We start from the raw sequence: 15,072 nt of genomic DNA, 5'->3' as shown, positions 1-15,072 counted from the left end.
TAACCCTTCTTAATTTCATTTAAAGAAATGATATTACATCAGTATACAGCACAGACATTCCACTTCTTTATTTGCTGTTAGCATAATAACAATCAGTGTGTCATGTCAAATAAAACATAGATATCAAAAAGCAAGATATAATGAAATTGCAAAGTAGAGTTAAGTAAATGGAAGAGTATGGCTGTCAGTAGTTGTCTGACAGTTAGCAGTTTCCCATTTGTAAATGAAGACTCATGGAGCCTCATGCAAATTCATTTAAAAAATAGTTACATAATTTCATTGACATCAGAGACTGACAATGACCCATTGGCAGTACTGTGTATGATGTTCAGTTTAATCAATTCAAGGAAGAAGTGCTCTGTATTAAGAAAGCAAAATATTATAAAAAATTGGGGAAACATTTATTGATATTTTGGGGAGAAGCCAAATTATCCCAGGTGAACAAGTAAAATCAAAAAGCACGCAGAACTGGCTTTTCTTGTAAAGATAAGTTATCTTTTTTTCCTGGGCTTAATTAAAATGTTCATATTGTTCCTGGAAACAGTTTTAACAATAATTCAAAAATTGACAATCCTATTGGTAAGAGCACATTTGTGAGTACCGGAGTAAGCAGGGACGAGCAAAAATAATTTTGAAGGTAGATGTTGTTTTCCACAGAGTTTTATGTAGAAAGTTTTAACTTAAATTGCTAAAAAATACAATTAGAAGAAAAAATAAAGTACAGAAAGAAATCTTCAAAATATAGATTTGAACACTATTCGAGTGGAAAAGAAACACAATATTTTGCAATAGTCCTTCACAACTCCTTGTTTCACTGTTTGATTGTTACTGTAAATATCATCTTAGTATATTTGCTTTTGGGATAATACAGCACTTTGAAGAAACTTCAACTCTCCAAGTATTATCAACATATAGTCTGCATGAAACATTGTTTATATATGTTAAACCCTTAACTACTCCTCTTATAGCAGATTGTAAGTTTCAGCCTTGCAAAAGAGAGTTTGCATTTTCCTTACTTAAAGATTTTGAAGCTATTCATAGAGCATCATTGTCTTGCTAGATGTACAGGAGATATTAAAAAGTCTCTAATTAGCTGCCTTATTCCACGTAAAGAATTTCTCTATATCTCTGTATCCCTTGCAGAAGAAGTAAGAAGGAAAAATGAACAATACCTCTCTTAAGGTTACCACAAAATGTCTCAGTTATTAATTAATGATAATTTGAATGAATGATTAGCATACCTTAATTTCAGAATGTTAGATGGAAGATTACAAGTTGCTAACATATTAAATTGTACTCTCAGTCAGGAAAAGGACATCATTATATTATTGTATGTTAGATCAATGGTTCTATATTTGTTTTCACATTTACTATATTCCTACTTTACACGATTGTGTCAGATCAGCACAAATTGCTTTCTGCTTCCATAGTCTGGTAGAATAGATATATCTCTCATCTGGGCAGTATTTAAATTTCTACTAATGGATCTTTTCTGAATCATCCAAATGATGACACAGGTAGACATTTTGTAACATATGTGTGCATCTTGTAACAGATGAAGGATTGTGTTGGGTGGAGTGATGTATGGGAGAAAGGAGTTGAGAAGTGGGAGGAAGGGTTGGGGGAGGATGCCTGACAAATGTGAATGTTGTAAAGGAAGCAGCAGGTACAGACAACAGAAATGCAACACGAGCACCAGCACATAAGTTTGTGCATCACACTATGGAGATGGTGTTGAGAAATGTTCTAGGAGGGAGTGACAAAAGACAGATGGGGAGACTGCAGGGAAGAATGTGGGACTGCAGGAATAGTGTCATGGGACATGAACCACACAAGTAGTTTTGGGTTTTGTGAAGCTGGTATGGTCACTGAGTGCTAAGTCTAGACTGTAGGATGGATAGGTGATGATGTCCCAGCCAAACTGTTGCAGAACATCCATAGGTTGACAGGCAATGTGGGGACGAACATTGTCGTGGAGAAGGCTTATGCCCTTGCCAAACATTTCTCTTCTTTGGTTCTGTGTCACCTGTCTGAGTTTTTTATAATGTCTGACAATAGCTATTGGCATTTATTGTTGTCTCAGGAACCATGAAGTCAACCAGCAATATCCTCTTTCAACTCCAAAACACAGTTGTCATGACTATATCGGCATACTGTGTTCTTTTGAACTTTTGTGGCACGTGATCATTCTTTGGTCTCAGGTGTGAGGTGGAAAGCCCAAGTATCATGACCCATGACTATTTAATACAAAAGGTTGTCCTTTTCATCTGAGTAGCATTGGTGAAATTTGATGGGAAGTTTCAACCCATTGCATTTGTGGTCTTTGTGTCAGCATTCTTGGGACCCATTTTGTGCAACCTTTCAACGCTTCAGTCAGTGTCTGGTGAATGGTGCTTTGAGAAAACTTAGGAACAACATTGCAAAGCTTTTCAAGGTGTTCGGCCAATCTTGAAGTAAGATTTGTTCAACCTTTCAATTGTCTCTTTGGGACTGTCAGCCTCCAGCTTCTTTCATCATCATGAATTCCACTACGGCCACATGCAAACTCCCTACACCACTTGCAGACATTTTTGACATCCACACATGTCTCTCCACTCAACTCTTGTCAACTGTTGATGATTGTCAATTGATTTAACGCCTTTTGCACTCAGAAACCGAATAACTGCATGAGCTTAGCACCTGCTTGTAGTGGCTAATGGGAGCTCCTTTACAGTTGGTTGCCAAGTCAAGATTGTTGAGGGTTGTGCCTGTCTGTGAAGGCTTCAGTGAGGCCCTCAGTATACTACCCGAGGGGATTCTCGGATTTACACCCACAGATGGCTAGAACATTTTGGAGTGATTACTCAGTATGGAAGGGATGACCTATAAAAATTCAGGTGGTATTAATAGTTAATTGGCTTGATGTTGGCAGAAGTGTGGATGGAGCTTTCAGAGTTTTGGAGGTTAGAAGTCCACCAAGGGGGCCTATTGGGCTGAAGAGGGGGACTAGTTGAAGCCAGTAGGGGAGATGATGTTACTGTGGAGGAATGAGCAAAGCAGGGTTTTGATGCTATGAGGTGTTAATGTGTAGTGTGTTGCTTTGAGATGGGGAATAGGATTACAGTAAATTGTATAAATTTTGCCAATGGTATTGGAGAGCTTCCCCGTGTTCCCTCACAATAGTTTGACATTTTAGCTGTAGGCAATGATGTTCAGTGAACAGGGTGCACATGTTGCCTGGGAGAAAGAGTGCTGTGCTGGCATCTCCGGTATGCCAAGTTATTTGAGGTGGCAGGATATCACCATGCTGCAATCACAGGCAGCCACCATGTCCTCTCTGGCACAGTGATGGCACTGAGCAGGGTTGAAGTCTGGACTAATGCTGAAGAGCAGAGGTGGGCGGATTGGTAGAAGTCTCTCAGTTGTGACTCAGTGCCGAAAGAGTTACTGTAAAAGTTCTGATTGACACACAGTTCAATGACCAGTGCCTGCTGTCTGGCTGAGGCCTCATTGCCATTCTGGGCTCTGACTTCTACAAGTTCTCATAGAAATTAATCTGTTACCATTGGGAGAAGGGGACTGAATCTTCAATTGTGGTATTAAATAGGTGAGTAGGATTCAGTGTTGGGATTAAGTGGGTTTTATATGAAAAATTGATAGCAAAAAAGAGTTTCTCCTGTAAGAATCTGGCAAGACAGTCTTTGCTGAATTCAGCATGAATGATCTTGGGTGTGAGGCAGAAGGTGAGGCCTTTGGACAGGACAAAACTCCTGTGAGTACTGAGATTTTTGGTGGATAGAATGGCAACAGAGTTTTGCATTTGTTTAGGTTCTGACTTTTGTGGGATTTTTGGAGGGAAAGGAAGGAAGGCTGGAGGAAAGATAAGGGTTTAATGTCCTGTCAACATTGAGGTCATTAGAGATGGAGCATGAGCTTCAAGTATGGGCAAGGATTTTGGCCATTCCCTTCTCTAAGAAATGATCGCAGTGTTTGCCTGGAGTGATTCAGAGAAATTATGGAAAACCAAAATTGGATGGTTGGATGGGCATTTGTCCCACCATCCTGATGAATGCAAGGCCAGTGTGTTGATCACTGTGTCATTTTGTTCAGTGTTGGGAGAGAGTTTTGGGTGTTGTTGTCTTCAGTCCTGAGACTGGTTTGATGCAGCTCTCCATGCTACTCTATCCTGTGCAAGCTTCTTCATCTCCCATTACTTACTGCAACCTACATCCTTCTGAATCTGTTTAGTGTATTCATCTCTTGGTCTCCCTCTATAATTTTTACCCACCACGCTGCCCTCCAATGCTAAATTTGTGATCCCTTGATGCCTCAGAACATGTCCTACCAACCGATCCCTTCATCTGGTCAAGTTGTGCCACAAATTTCTCTTCTCCCCAATCCAATTCAATACTTCCTCATTAGTTATGTGATCTACCCATCTAATCTTCAACATACTTCTGTAGCACCACATTTCAAAAGCTTCTATTCTCTTCTTGTCCAAACTTCTTCTGGTCAAGTTGTGCCACAAATTTCTCTTCTCCCCAAACCGATTCAATACTTCCTCATTAGTTATGTGATCTACCCATCTAATCTTCAACATTCTTCTGTATCACCACATTTCAAAAGCTTCTATTCTCTTCTTGTCCAAACCAGTTATCGTCCATGTTTCACTTCCATACATGGCTACACTCCATTCAAATACTTTCAGAAACGACTTCCTGACACTTAAATCTATACTCGATGTTAACAAATTTCTCTTCTTCAGAAACGCTTTCCTTGCCATTGAGAGTCTACATTTTATATCCTCTCTACTTCGACCATCATCAGTTATTTTGCTCCCCAAATAGCAAAACTCCTTTACTACTTTAAGTGTCTCATTTCCTAATCTAAATCCCTCAACATCACCTGACTTAATTCGACTACTTCCATTATCCTCGTTTTGCTTTTGTTGATGTTCATCTTATATCCTCCTTTCAAGACACTGTCCATTCTGTTCAACTGCTCTTCCAAGTCCTTTGCTGTCTCTGTAAGAATTGCAATGTCATCAGTGAACCTCAAAGTTTTTATTTCTTTTCCATGGATTTTAATACCTACTCTGAATTTTTCTTTTGTTTCCTTTATTGCATGCTCAAAACACAGATTGAATAACATCGAGGACAGGCTACAACCCTGTCTCACTCCCTTCCCAACCGGTGCTTCCCTTTCATGCCCCTTGACTCTTATAACTGCCGTCTGGTTTCTGTGCAGATTGTAAATAGCCTTTCACTACCTGTATTTTACCCCTGCCACCTTTAGAATTTTAAAGAGAGTATTCCAGTCAATATTGTCAAAAGCTTTCTCTAAGTCTACAAAATGCTAGAAACCTAGCTTTGCTTCTCCTTAATCTATTTTCTAAGATAAGTCTTAGGGTCAGTACTGCCTCACGTGTTCCAACATTTCTGCGGAATCCAAACTGATCTTCCCTGAGGTCGGCTTCTACCAGTCTTTCCATTCGTCTATAAGAATTCGCTTTAGTATTTTGCAGCTGTGGCTTATTAAACTGATAGTTCGGTAATTTTCACATCTGTCAAAACCTGCTTTCTTTGGGATTGGAATTATTATATTCTTCTTGAAGTCTGAGGGTATTTCACCTGTCTCATACATCTTGCTCACCAGATGGCAGAGTTTTGTCAGGACTGGCTCTCCCAAGGCCGTCAGTAGTTCCAGTGGAGTGTTGTCTACTCCCGGGGCCTTGTTTCGACTCAGGTCTTTCAGTGCTTTGTCAAACTCTTCTCACAGTTTCGTATCTCCCATTTCATCTTCATCTACATCTTCTTCAATTTCCATAATATTGTCCTCAAGTACATCACCCTTTTATAGACCCTCTATATACCCCTTCCACCTTTCTGCTTTCCCTTCTTTGCTTAGAACTGGGTTTCCATCTGAGCTCTTGATATTCATACAAGTGGCTTTCTTTTCTCCAAAGGTCTCTTTAATTTTCCTGTAGGCAGTATCTATCTTACCCCTAGAGAGATAAGCCTCTACATCTTTACATTTGTCCTCTAGCCATCCCTGCTTAGCCATTTTGCACTTCCTGTCGACCTCATTTTTGAGACGTTTGTATTCCCTTTTGCGTGCTTCATTTACTGTGTTTTTATGTTTTCTCCTTTCATCAATTAATTTCAATATTTCTTCTGTTACCCAAGGATTTCTACTAGCCCTCGTCTTTTTACCTACTTGATCCTCTGCTGCCTTCACTATTTCATCCCTCAAAGCTACCCATTCTTCTTCTACTGTATTGCTTTCCCCCATTCCTGTCAATTGTTCCTTTATGCTCTCCCTGAAACTCTGTACAACCTCTGGTTTAGTCAGTTAATCCAGGTGCCATCTCCTTAAATTCCCACCTCTTTGCAGTTTCTTCAATTTTAATCTATAGTTCATAACCAATAGATTGTTGTCAGAGTCCACATTTGCCCCTAGAAATGTCTTACAATTTAAAACCTGGTTCCTATATCTCTGTCTTACCATGATATAATCTATCTGATACCTTCTAGTATCTCCAGGATTCTTCCATGTATACAATCTTCTTTTATGATTCTTGACCCAAGTGTTAGCTATGATTAAGTTAGTTTTGGGTAAGCAGTTAGAAATGGTCAGCAAGACAGTATTTGGGTACTATGTGTGATTTAAAAACTGTGTTGTTTGGTGGTAGGATAGGTATTGAGACATACTGGTGCTCCATGGTGGCAGTATGTTGTCAATAAATTTGATGTGTTTTGGAGGTTGTATTTGAGAGCAAGGATTTCAATTTGGCAGATATTCTATAGGTAGTTGGGGAGTTGCGGAGGCAATACACATGGTTTAGGAATGTCTGTGTCACAGAGATCTGTTTCTTTAGTATCAGGTACCTGAGAGCAGTCATTCCATGATATAATCTATCTGATATTTGAGATAGGATGTTGCTTGGGAGGAGGAATGTAACATAACTGATGTCATTTAGCTATTTTTAAACGCTATGGGAATACTAGTGGCTCAAATTGAGTTATATATGATGAGGAAAACGAAAAAAATGAAGCAAAACTGTGAAATGGATGTAGCAGATGAATGAATTAAATACTTCTAAGTGGAACTATGGGTATGTAAGGGTACTGGGAGATGGAAATGAGGAGAATATTTGTTCACACATTAGCCATCATCAAGCATGGAAGACTGAGTGACTGATTTGAAGTGATGACAGGACCAATGTGTAGAGCAGGACTGAATCAATTTGGAGATAAACTGCAGTAATTTGCTTTTTAGATAATGCTTAACTGTGATGTGGCAGTCTGTAAGGCAGCTGGATAGTGTGCAGTGCAGCTGAATCAACTGCAACTAGTCCTACATGTTTCTGACAAATCCCACATAAATATGGTAGTTGCAGCTGCTAGCATATATGTGTAATAAAGGTATGAAGGAAAATGTAGGGTGAGATACAGTGGACAATAAAAAAGAGATAAAACATATATAAAATATGATACAGTAACAAAGGAGAACGACATGACAATTATGACTGAATGCAGTTACATGACAATATAAATACAGATTGCGTTCCACAAGCAATGCGACCAATTTTTTTCTGATGCAAAGGTACACCACAACTTGTTGTACCTAGCTGGGTTAACAGGAGGGGGAGGGGGGGGGGGTGTTGGCTTCAAAACGCTCTTTGTCTCATTCGGCTGTGAGCTGCTGGAGAGTTAGGATGTGCATTTCTGTCAACCCTCTTTTGAGTTTATGTAACATGGCACAATGGATCATTCTGTAGAGCAACAGTACACAATCAAATTTTGCGTTAAACTTGGGAAGTCCGCCACCGAAACATTTCCATTACTTCAGCATGCCTTTGGAACTGATTGCTTGTCCAAATCACAAGTTTTCCAATGGCACAAGTCATTCATGGAGGGCCGAGAGGAGATCACTGACAAACCTCGCAGTGTACGGCCATCAACCACATGAGTCGACGAAAATGTGACGGGTGTGAGCGCTTGTTTGAACTCTGACAGATGGCTGAGCCTTCAATTGATAGCACAAACTCTAAACATGTCAAAAACAACCGTTTCCCACATTGTGACAGAAGATTTTAACACGACAAAGGTATGTTCCAAACTCATCCCAAAGGTGTTGACCGAAGAACACAAGCACATGTAAGTGCTTTGGTGCACATGTTGGAAATGTTGGAATTTTGTGAAAATGATCCTCATTTTTTAAACTCAGTTATCACAGGTGATGAGTCATGGATTTCTGAGTACGACCCTGAGACAAAAAGGCAGACATTAGAGTGGCACACGTCATCGTCACCCTGCCCCAAGAAGGCACGCATGAACAAGAGCAGGATTAAAACCATGCTCATTTTCTTCTTTGATGTCAGAGGAATTGTCCACCATGAATTCATACCTGCTGAGACTAAAGCCTGATCTCAGCTTTCTACTTGGAAGTGCTCAAAAGACTGAAAAGGAGGGTCTTGTGCTGTCGAAGCAACATCAAGGACATGTGGAAAGTTCACCAAGGTAACATGCCAAGTCACATTGCCTTCATTGCCAACGACTTCCTGGCCATGACCAAGATCCCATTGGTTTCCCCAGCCTCTCTACAGTCCTGACCTGGCTCCCGCTGACTTTTTTTTGTTTTCTTGGTTAAAAGGAGTCATGAAAGGAAAACATTGGGACACGATTGAAAGCATCCAGGCACATGTTACATCAGCTCTAAAGGACATTCTGGAAAAGGCATTCCAGCGTGTCTTCCAGGCATGGAAACACTGCCTCCAGAAGTGTATCAATAGAGGGGGGTGCTATTGTGAAATTTTTTTATCATTTGTATGAATATATTCAATAAATGATTTATTATGAATTTGGTCGCATTACTTATGGAATGCACCTTGTATGTCATGGATTGTTCTGATAGAATGTAAATAATTTGGGTGTAAAAGTAACAGCTCACTGAATAGTAGAGGCATTGAGCCCCTGACAGGCATGTAAACAAAATTGAAAGTTTAGCTAGCTTTTGGGTAAATCCTTTTTTGAGCTACAGTACACATTGTTACATGCACTCACACATCTGTATGGTTACACTGTTGGGCTGAAAACACTGTGCCAGGACGCTCCTGTCCAGCTTGACTGAGGTGAAGAGCTAGTGATAGAATCAGGTATTTGAACTGAAACAGATAGATGGAACTGGGGTCCATTTGGGATGGGGTGTCACTAAGGAGGAGGAGGTTTGTTCTTGCAGTATGTCCTACATTTCCTTAAGCCTCATAGCCTCAATCTCTACATGTCATCTGCCCCCCCCCCCCCCCCCTTCTGCCCCCCTAGTCCAACCTGATCCAGGAACTCAACTTCACTCATCATGCACCCACACTCTCTTCCTTCCCTACATCCTGTAAACACCCTCCCACCAACCGACAATTTATGTCGTCATATCCTGCACGAATTTCACTGATGCCTGCGCTGTGTTGCATTCCTGTCCTATACGCTGGCTCCCTCTCTCTCTAAAACTCTTATCCCACTTCCCACTATGTTTCTTCCCTCACCCACTTGACCCTGACACCATTTTTCACCCCAATCATGTTGCAGTCCCAGCAGATTTCATTCAACAGACACAATTTTGCTATGTGCATGTGTGTGTGTGTGTGTGTGTGTGTGTGTGTGTGTGTGTGTGTGTGTGTGTGTGTGTGTATGTTTGTGTGTGTGCCTGCATGCAGGCATGCATGTATGTGTGTGTGTACTTTAGTTCACAAAAGGATTCATCCCAACTCATTGCATCTATTATTCAATCATTTGTAACTTTTACTTCCAAAATATTTTACTTTCTATCAGAACATTCTGTAGTTTATATATATATCCCTTCCTGTCTAACTTGCTACTCATCCATCATTGTTGTTTTACTTTGTGTATGCTGCTTTGTGCTCATGGATGCTGTTTATAATGTCCTCAATATAATAAAAAAGTATTGCACCATTCAGAAATGATGCTGCCATTCCTTATAACTGTCATGTTCTTCCCATCTGAGTTTTATCCTCTTCACTCTAATTTAGAACTGTGCTTTGTCAGTTTTGATGTGGTCTAAGCCCACAAACTGTAAGGAAATTAACGAACTGTGACAGTTTTATTCAGTGATTATATATTCATTGTTGTTGTTGTTGTTGTTGTGGTCTTCAGTCCTGAGACTGGTTTGATGCAGCTCTCCATGCTACTCTATCCTGTGCAAGCTTCTTCATCTCCCAGTAACTACTGTAACCTACATCCTTCTGAATCTGCTTAGTGTAGTCATCTCTTGGTCTCCCTCTACGATTTTTACCCTTCACACTGTCCTCCAACACTAAATTGGTGATACCTTGATGCCTCAGAACATGTCCTACCAACCGATCCCTTCTTCTGGTCAAGTTGTGCCACAAATTTCTCTTCTCCCCAATCTGATTCAATACTTCCTCATTAGTTATGTGATCTACCCATCTAATCTTCAGCATTCTTCTGTAGCACCACATTTCAAAAGCTTCTATTCTCTTCTTGTCCAAACTTCTTCTGGTCAAGTTGTGCCACAAATTTCTCTTCTCCCCAAACCGATTCAATACTTCCTCATTAGTTATGTGATCTACCCATCTAAACTTCAGCATTCTTCTGTAGCACCACATTTTGAAAGCTTCTATTCTCTTCTTGTCCAAACTATTTATCGTTCATGTTTCGCTTCCATACATGGATACACTCCATACAAATACTTTCAGAAATGACTTTCTGACCATTAAATCTATACTCGATGTTAACAAATTTCTCTTCTTCAAAAACGCTTTCCTTGCCATTGAGAGTCTACATTTTATATCCTCTCTACTTCGACCATCATCAGTTATTTTGCTCCCCAAATAGCAAAACTCATTTATTACTTTAAGCATCTCATTTTTTAATCTAATTCCTGCAGCATCACCCGATTTAATTCAACTACATTCCATTATTCTTGTTTTGCCTTTGTTGATGTTCATCTTATATCCTCCTTTCAAGACACTGTCCATTCCGTTCAGCTGCTCTTGCAGGTCCTTTGCTCTCTCTGACAGAATTACAATGTCATCGGCGAACCTCAAAGTTTTTATTTCTTCTCCATGGATTTTAATTCCAACTCCAAATTTTTTCTTTTGTTTCCTTTACTGCTTGCTCAATATACACATTGAATAACATCGGGGATAGGCTACAGCCCTGTCTCACTCCCTTCCCAACCAATGCTCCCCTTTCGTGCCGCTCGACTCTTATAACTGCCATCTGGTTTCTGTACAAATTGTTAATAGCCTTTCACACCCTGTATTTTACCCCTGCCACCTTTAGAATTTGCAGTCAACATTGTCAAAAGCTTTCTCTAAATCTACAAATGCTAGAAATGTAGGTTTGCCTTTCCTTAATCTATTTTCTAAGATAAGTCGTAGGGTCAGTATTGCCTCACATGTTCCAACATTTCTATGGAATCCAATCTGATTATCCCTGAGGTTGGCTTCTACTAGTTTTTCCATTCATCTGTAAAGAATTTGTGTTAGTATTTTGCAGCCATGGCTTAGTAAACTGATAATTTTCACATCTGTCAACACCTGCTTTCTTTGGGATTGGAATTATTACATTTTTTTCTTGAAGTCTGAGGGCATTTCGCCTATCTCATACATCTTGCTCATCAGATGGTAGAGTTTTGTTAGGCCTGGCTCTCCCAAGGCTGTCAGTAGTTCTAATGGAATGTTGTCTATGCCTGGGGCCTTGTTTCAACTCAGGTCCCTCAGTGCTCTGTCAAACTCTTCACGCAGTATCATATCTCTTATTTCATTTTCATCTACATTCTCTTCCATTTCTATAATATTGTCCTCAAAAACATCACCCTTGTATAGACCCTCTATATCCTCCTCCACCTTTTTGCTTTCCCTTCTTTGCTTAGAACTGGGTTTCCATCTGTGCTCTTGCTATTCATACAGGTCGTTCTCTTTTCTCCTAAGGTCTCTTTAATTCTCCTGTAGGCAGTATCTATCTTACCCCTAGTGACATGTGCCTCTACATCCTTACATTTGTCCTCTAGCCATCCCTGCTTAGTCATTTTGCACTTCCTGTCGATCTCATTTTTGAAGTGTTTGTATTCCTTTTTGCCTGCTTCATTTACTGCATTTTTATATTTTCTCCATTCATCAATTAAATTCAATATGTCTTCTGTTATCCAAAGATTTCTATTAGCTCTCGTCTTTTTACCTACTTGATCCTCTACTAACTTCACTATTTCATCTCTCAAAGTTACCCATTCTTCTTCTACTGTATTTCTTTACCACATTCTTGTCAATCGTTCACTAATACTCTCCCTGAAGCTGTCTACAACCTGTGGTTGTTTCTCCTTGTATTATCAAAATGTAGAAATCAATAAATGTCACAAGTGTAGAATAGGTTTATGTTAATTGCTTAGGCAGAGAAAGTTTGTAATTTTGATTACCGTATTTACTCGAATCTAAGCCGCACTTTTTTCCCGGTTTTCGTAATCCCAAAAACCGCCTGTGGCTTAGAATCAAGTGCAAAGCAAGTGGCAGTTCTGAAAAATGTTGGTAGGTGCCGCCACAACTAACTTCTGCCGTTGAATATATGTAGTGCTACACAGGCATGCTTTGGTGCTGATGGAACACAGATGTATGGGTATGATGAAGATAAGCTGTCAAAAGCAAAGCTTCCTGAGAAGCCAATGTTGAATTTTAACTGACATTTCAATGAAATTTGTAGTTTGTGGCTACTACACTCTTTGACTTAAATGGTATTGTATACCAGATGTTCTTGTCACCAGTTTTTAAAATTTATAAAAATTGTTATTTGGATGTTCTGTGTCATTTGCATCAAACAATAAAATAAAATATTCAAATTGATGGTGAAACAACTCACCCCAGTTGCAGTGGAAATCACAAATTTTTCATGAATCTTCAAACAAAAACAACACTCTCTATTAGACATGATATGCTATGATGACTTCTTTTTCTGAAGCTGAAAATAATATTGAAAGAATGATATATTGCTGACATAGAATAAATAAACACGAAATCACTACAGGAGACAAAATCCACAGCAAAAATTACATTCTAGAAACAGTTTGAGGATTCTAAAATGTGTTAGCAAGAATGTTTTCTTTCTCATGGGAGGTACTGTCAGGTTGCAAGTATAATACGACTTATCATATAAAAAAATATTGAAAAACAAATTTTACTTTTGGAGGTGATATGGATTTTAATTATCTATTTAATTTTGTGTTTGACAGATCATTTACTCATTTTTTATTGAAATGTTTTAGAACACATTTGGTTGACAGTGAGAACGGTACAACTTGTTGGCAATCACTTCTGGTGCCCACTACTGCAGGGAAGCTATGTGCAGATATTCATGGAATGAATAATAATTAGTCATTTTGTTGACAAACGAACAATTTCAGTTCACATAATTTTTAAAATGATAATTTCATTTCAATAAATGAATAAATGAAATTTTTTGAATAAAGCATCATAATTGGTTTATAGGTGGTAGTGAGTTTCCTAGTTTCAATTGCAGTTATCTTCCATGTTTTCCCATTTTATTGTAATGGTTCATTAGTAGAGGTATTTTTAGTTTTGCTTGACTACCTTTTTTGTCACAAATGCATTAAATTTTGTAGGATGGGATCATCATTACACTGGACTTAGTGACAGTGATTTACCACGAAGTACAATGCCGCCATCCAGAATGCATCGGTCACCAGACAAAGATATAATGGGTGACTTTGGTGATAGTGATATTGAGAGTGTTGTGAGTGTGACAAGCAGTGCCTTCTCAACCCAATCTGAGCGACCGCGTGGCTCCAGGGGTCTCAGGTATGTATGTGATATGAGTAGGACTTTTTATTGAAATGGTAATCGTGATCATACCAAAATTTACCGTCTCTGTCCTTACACATTTGGCATACCATGTTTGTTCTCCATGTAGTGTCATTAGTTACAGTAAGTATTGCAATTGGCTTATAGCATGATGGAGTGGCAAGAAAATTGGTAACTTGTGTGAGGAATGAAATATTTGGTGGAATTATTTATGACGAAGATGAGTGTGCATAGGAATGTCCTGCTTTTCTTGCAACTTTTTAGAGAAACTTATAAATTGGAGGGTAAAATCTGTAATCCCTGTTTAATACAGACAGGGCACTGCAAATCGCTTCAGCTGCAAGCAAATGACCATTCACTCTGAAACTGTGTGTATCCCATGTGAAGTGCATAGTCTTTCTACAAATGGTTTATAAAATTATATAAATAAATATATTTCTACCCACCATATAGAGGATATATTGAGTTGCAGACAGGCACATGAAAAAGACTTCTAAACATATAAGTTTTCAGACAAAAGGCTGACACGTTCACACAAGCACAACTGACACTCACATGACCACTGTCTCTGGCCACTGGGGCCAGACTGGAAGGAACTGCACATAATGGGAGAAGGAATCTAGACTGTGGGTGTAAGGAGGAGGCTGGGGCAGAGAGGAGGAGGGTTAGAAAGATAAGGATGGAGAAAATAAAGTACTGCTTATGGGATGATGTAGGGCCATGGAGGAACAGGTTATAGCAGCTATACGCAGTTGGAAGGTCAGATTGGAGTGGGGAGGGAGAAGTAGCAGACGAGAAACAAAGAGTGAAGCAGAGGGGGGGGGGGGGGGGGGAAGGGGGAAGAGAGAGAGATAAGTGGGTGTGTTGGTGTACTAGAACGATGTATAGTGCTGGACTGGGAGCTGGGAAGGAATTAACAATGAGCATTACATGCCACTTTACAGCAAAAAACAATGACCATTACATACCACTCTGCAGCAAAAAACAATCATACAACTTTATCTTTCTTCCACATTACAGACATAATAGTAATTCAGTGCCAACACTTTTATGTTCCAAATGAGCATTTATTCTATTTTTAAACGGTTTACTTGTTCTCAACTCTTGCCTAAATGGCTGAGCAACAACAAACATTTATCTCTATTTTTATGTAGGCCACTGATTTTACTTCAGTTTCTTTTATGGTTATAACATGGCACATGTATCTACAACTGTCCCTTTATCATACTAAAGTGATTCTGATT

The 15,072-nt window shown here is 39.3% G+C and overlaps 1 protein-coding gene across 6 annotated transcripts in view; it reads left to right on the top strand.

Annotated features, from left to right (window-relative positions):
* The window catches only part of LOC126337046 (regulating synaptic membrane exocytosis protein 2), a 1,181,006-nt gene that overhangs the window by 682,797 nt on the left and 483,137 nt on the right, over positions 1-15,072 (top strand). For all 6 annotated transcript variants that reach the window (XR_007565038.1, XR_007565036.1, XR_007565035.1 and 3 more), the window contains one exon: positions 13,630-13,825. Coding sequence is in view for 2 of the 6 variants with exons in the window: in XM_050001371.1 (XP_049857328.1) it covers positions 13,630-13,825 (196 nt within the window). In the remaining 4 variants the exon portion in view is untranslated. The remainder of the gene's footprint in view (positions 1-13,629; positions 13,826-15,072) is intronic.

Source organism: Schistocerca gregaria, chromosome 2, assembly GCF_023897955.1.
Source record: "Schistocerca gregaria isolate iqSchGreg1 chromosome 2, iqSchGreg1.2, whole genome shotgun sequence".
NCBI classification, from domain to species: domain Eukaryota; kingdom Metazoa; phylum Arthropoda; class Insecta; order Orthoptera; family Acrididae; genus Schistocerca; species Schistocerca gregaria.
This window is presented reverse-complemented; position numbering and strand designations above follow the sequence as displayed.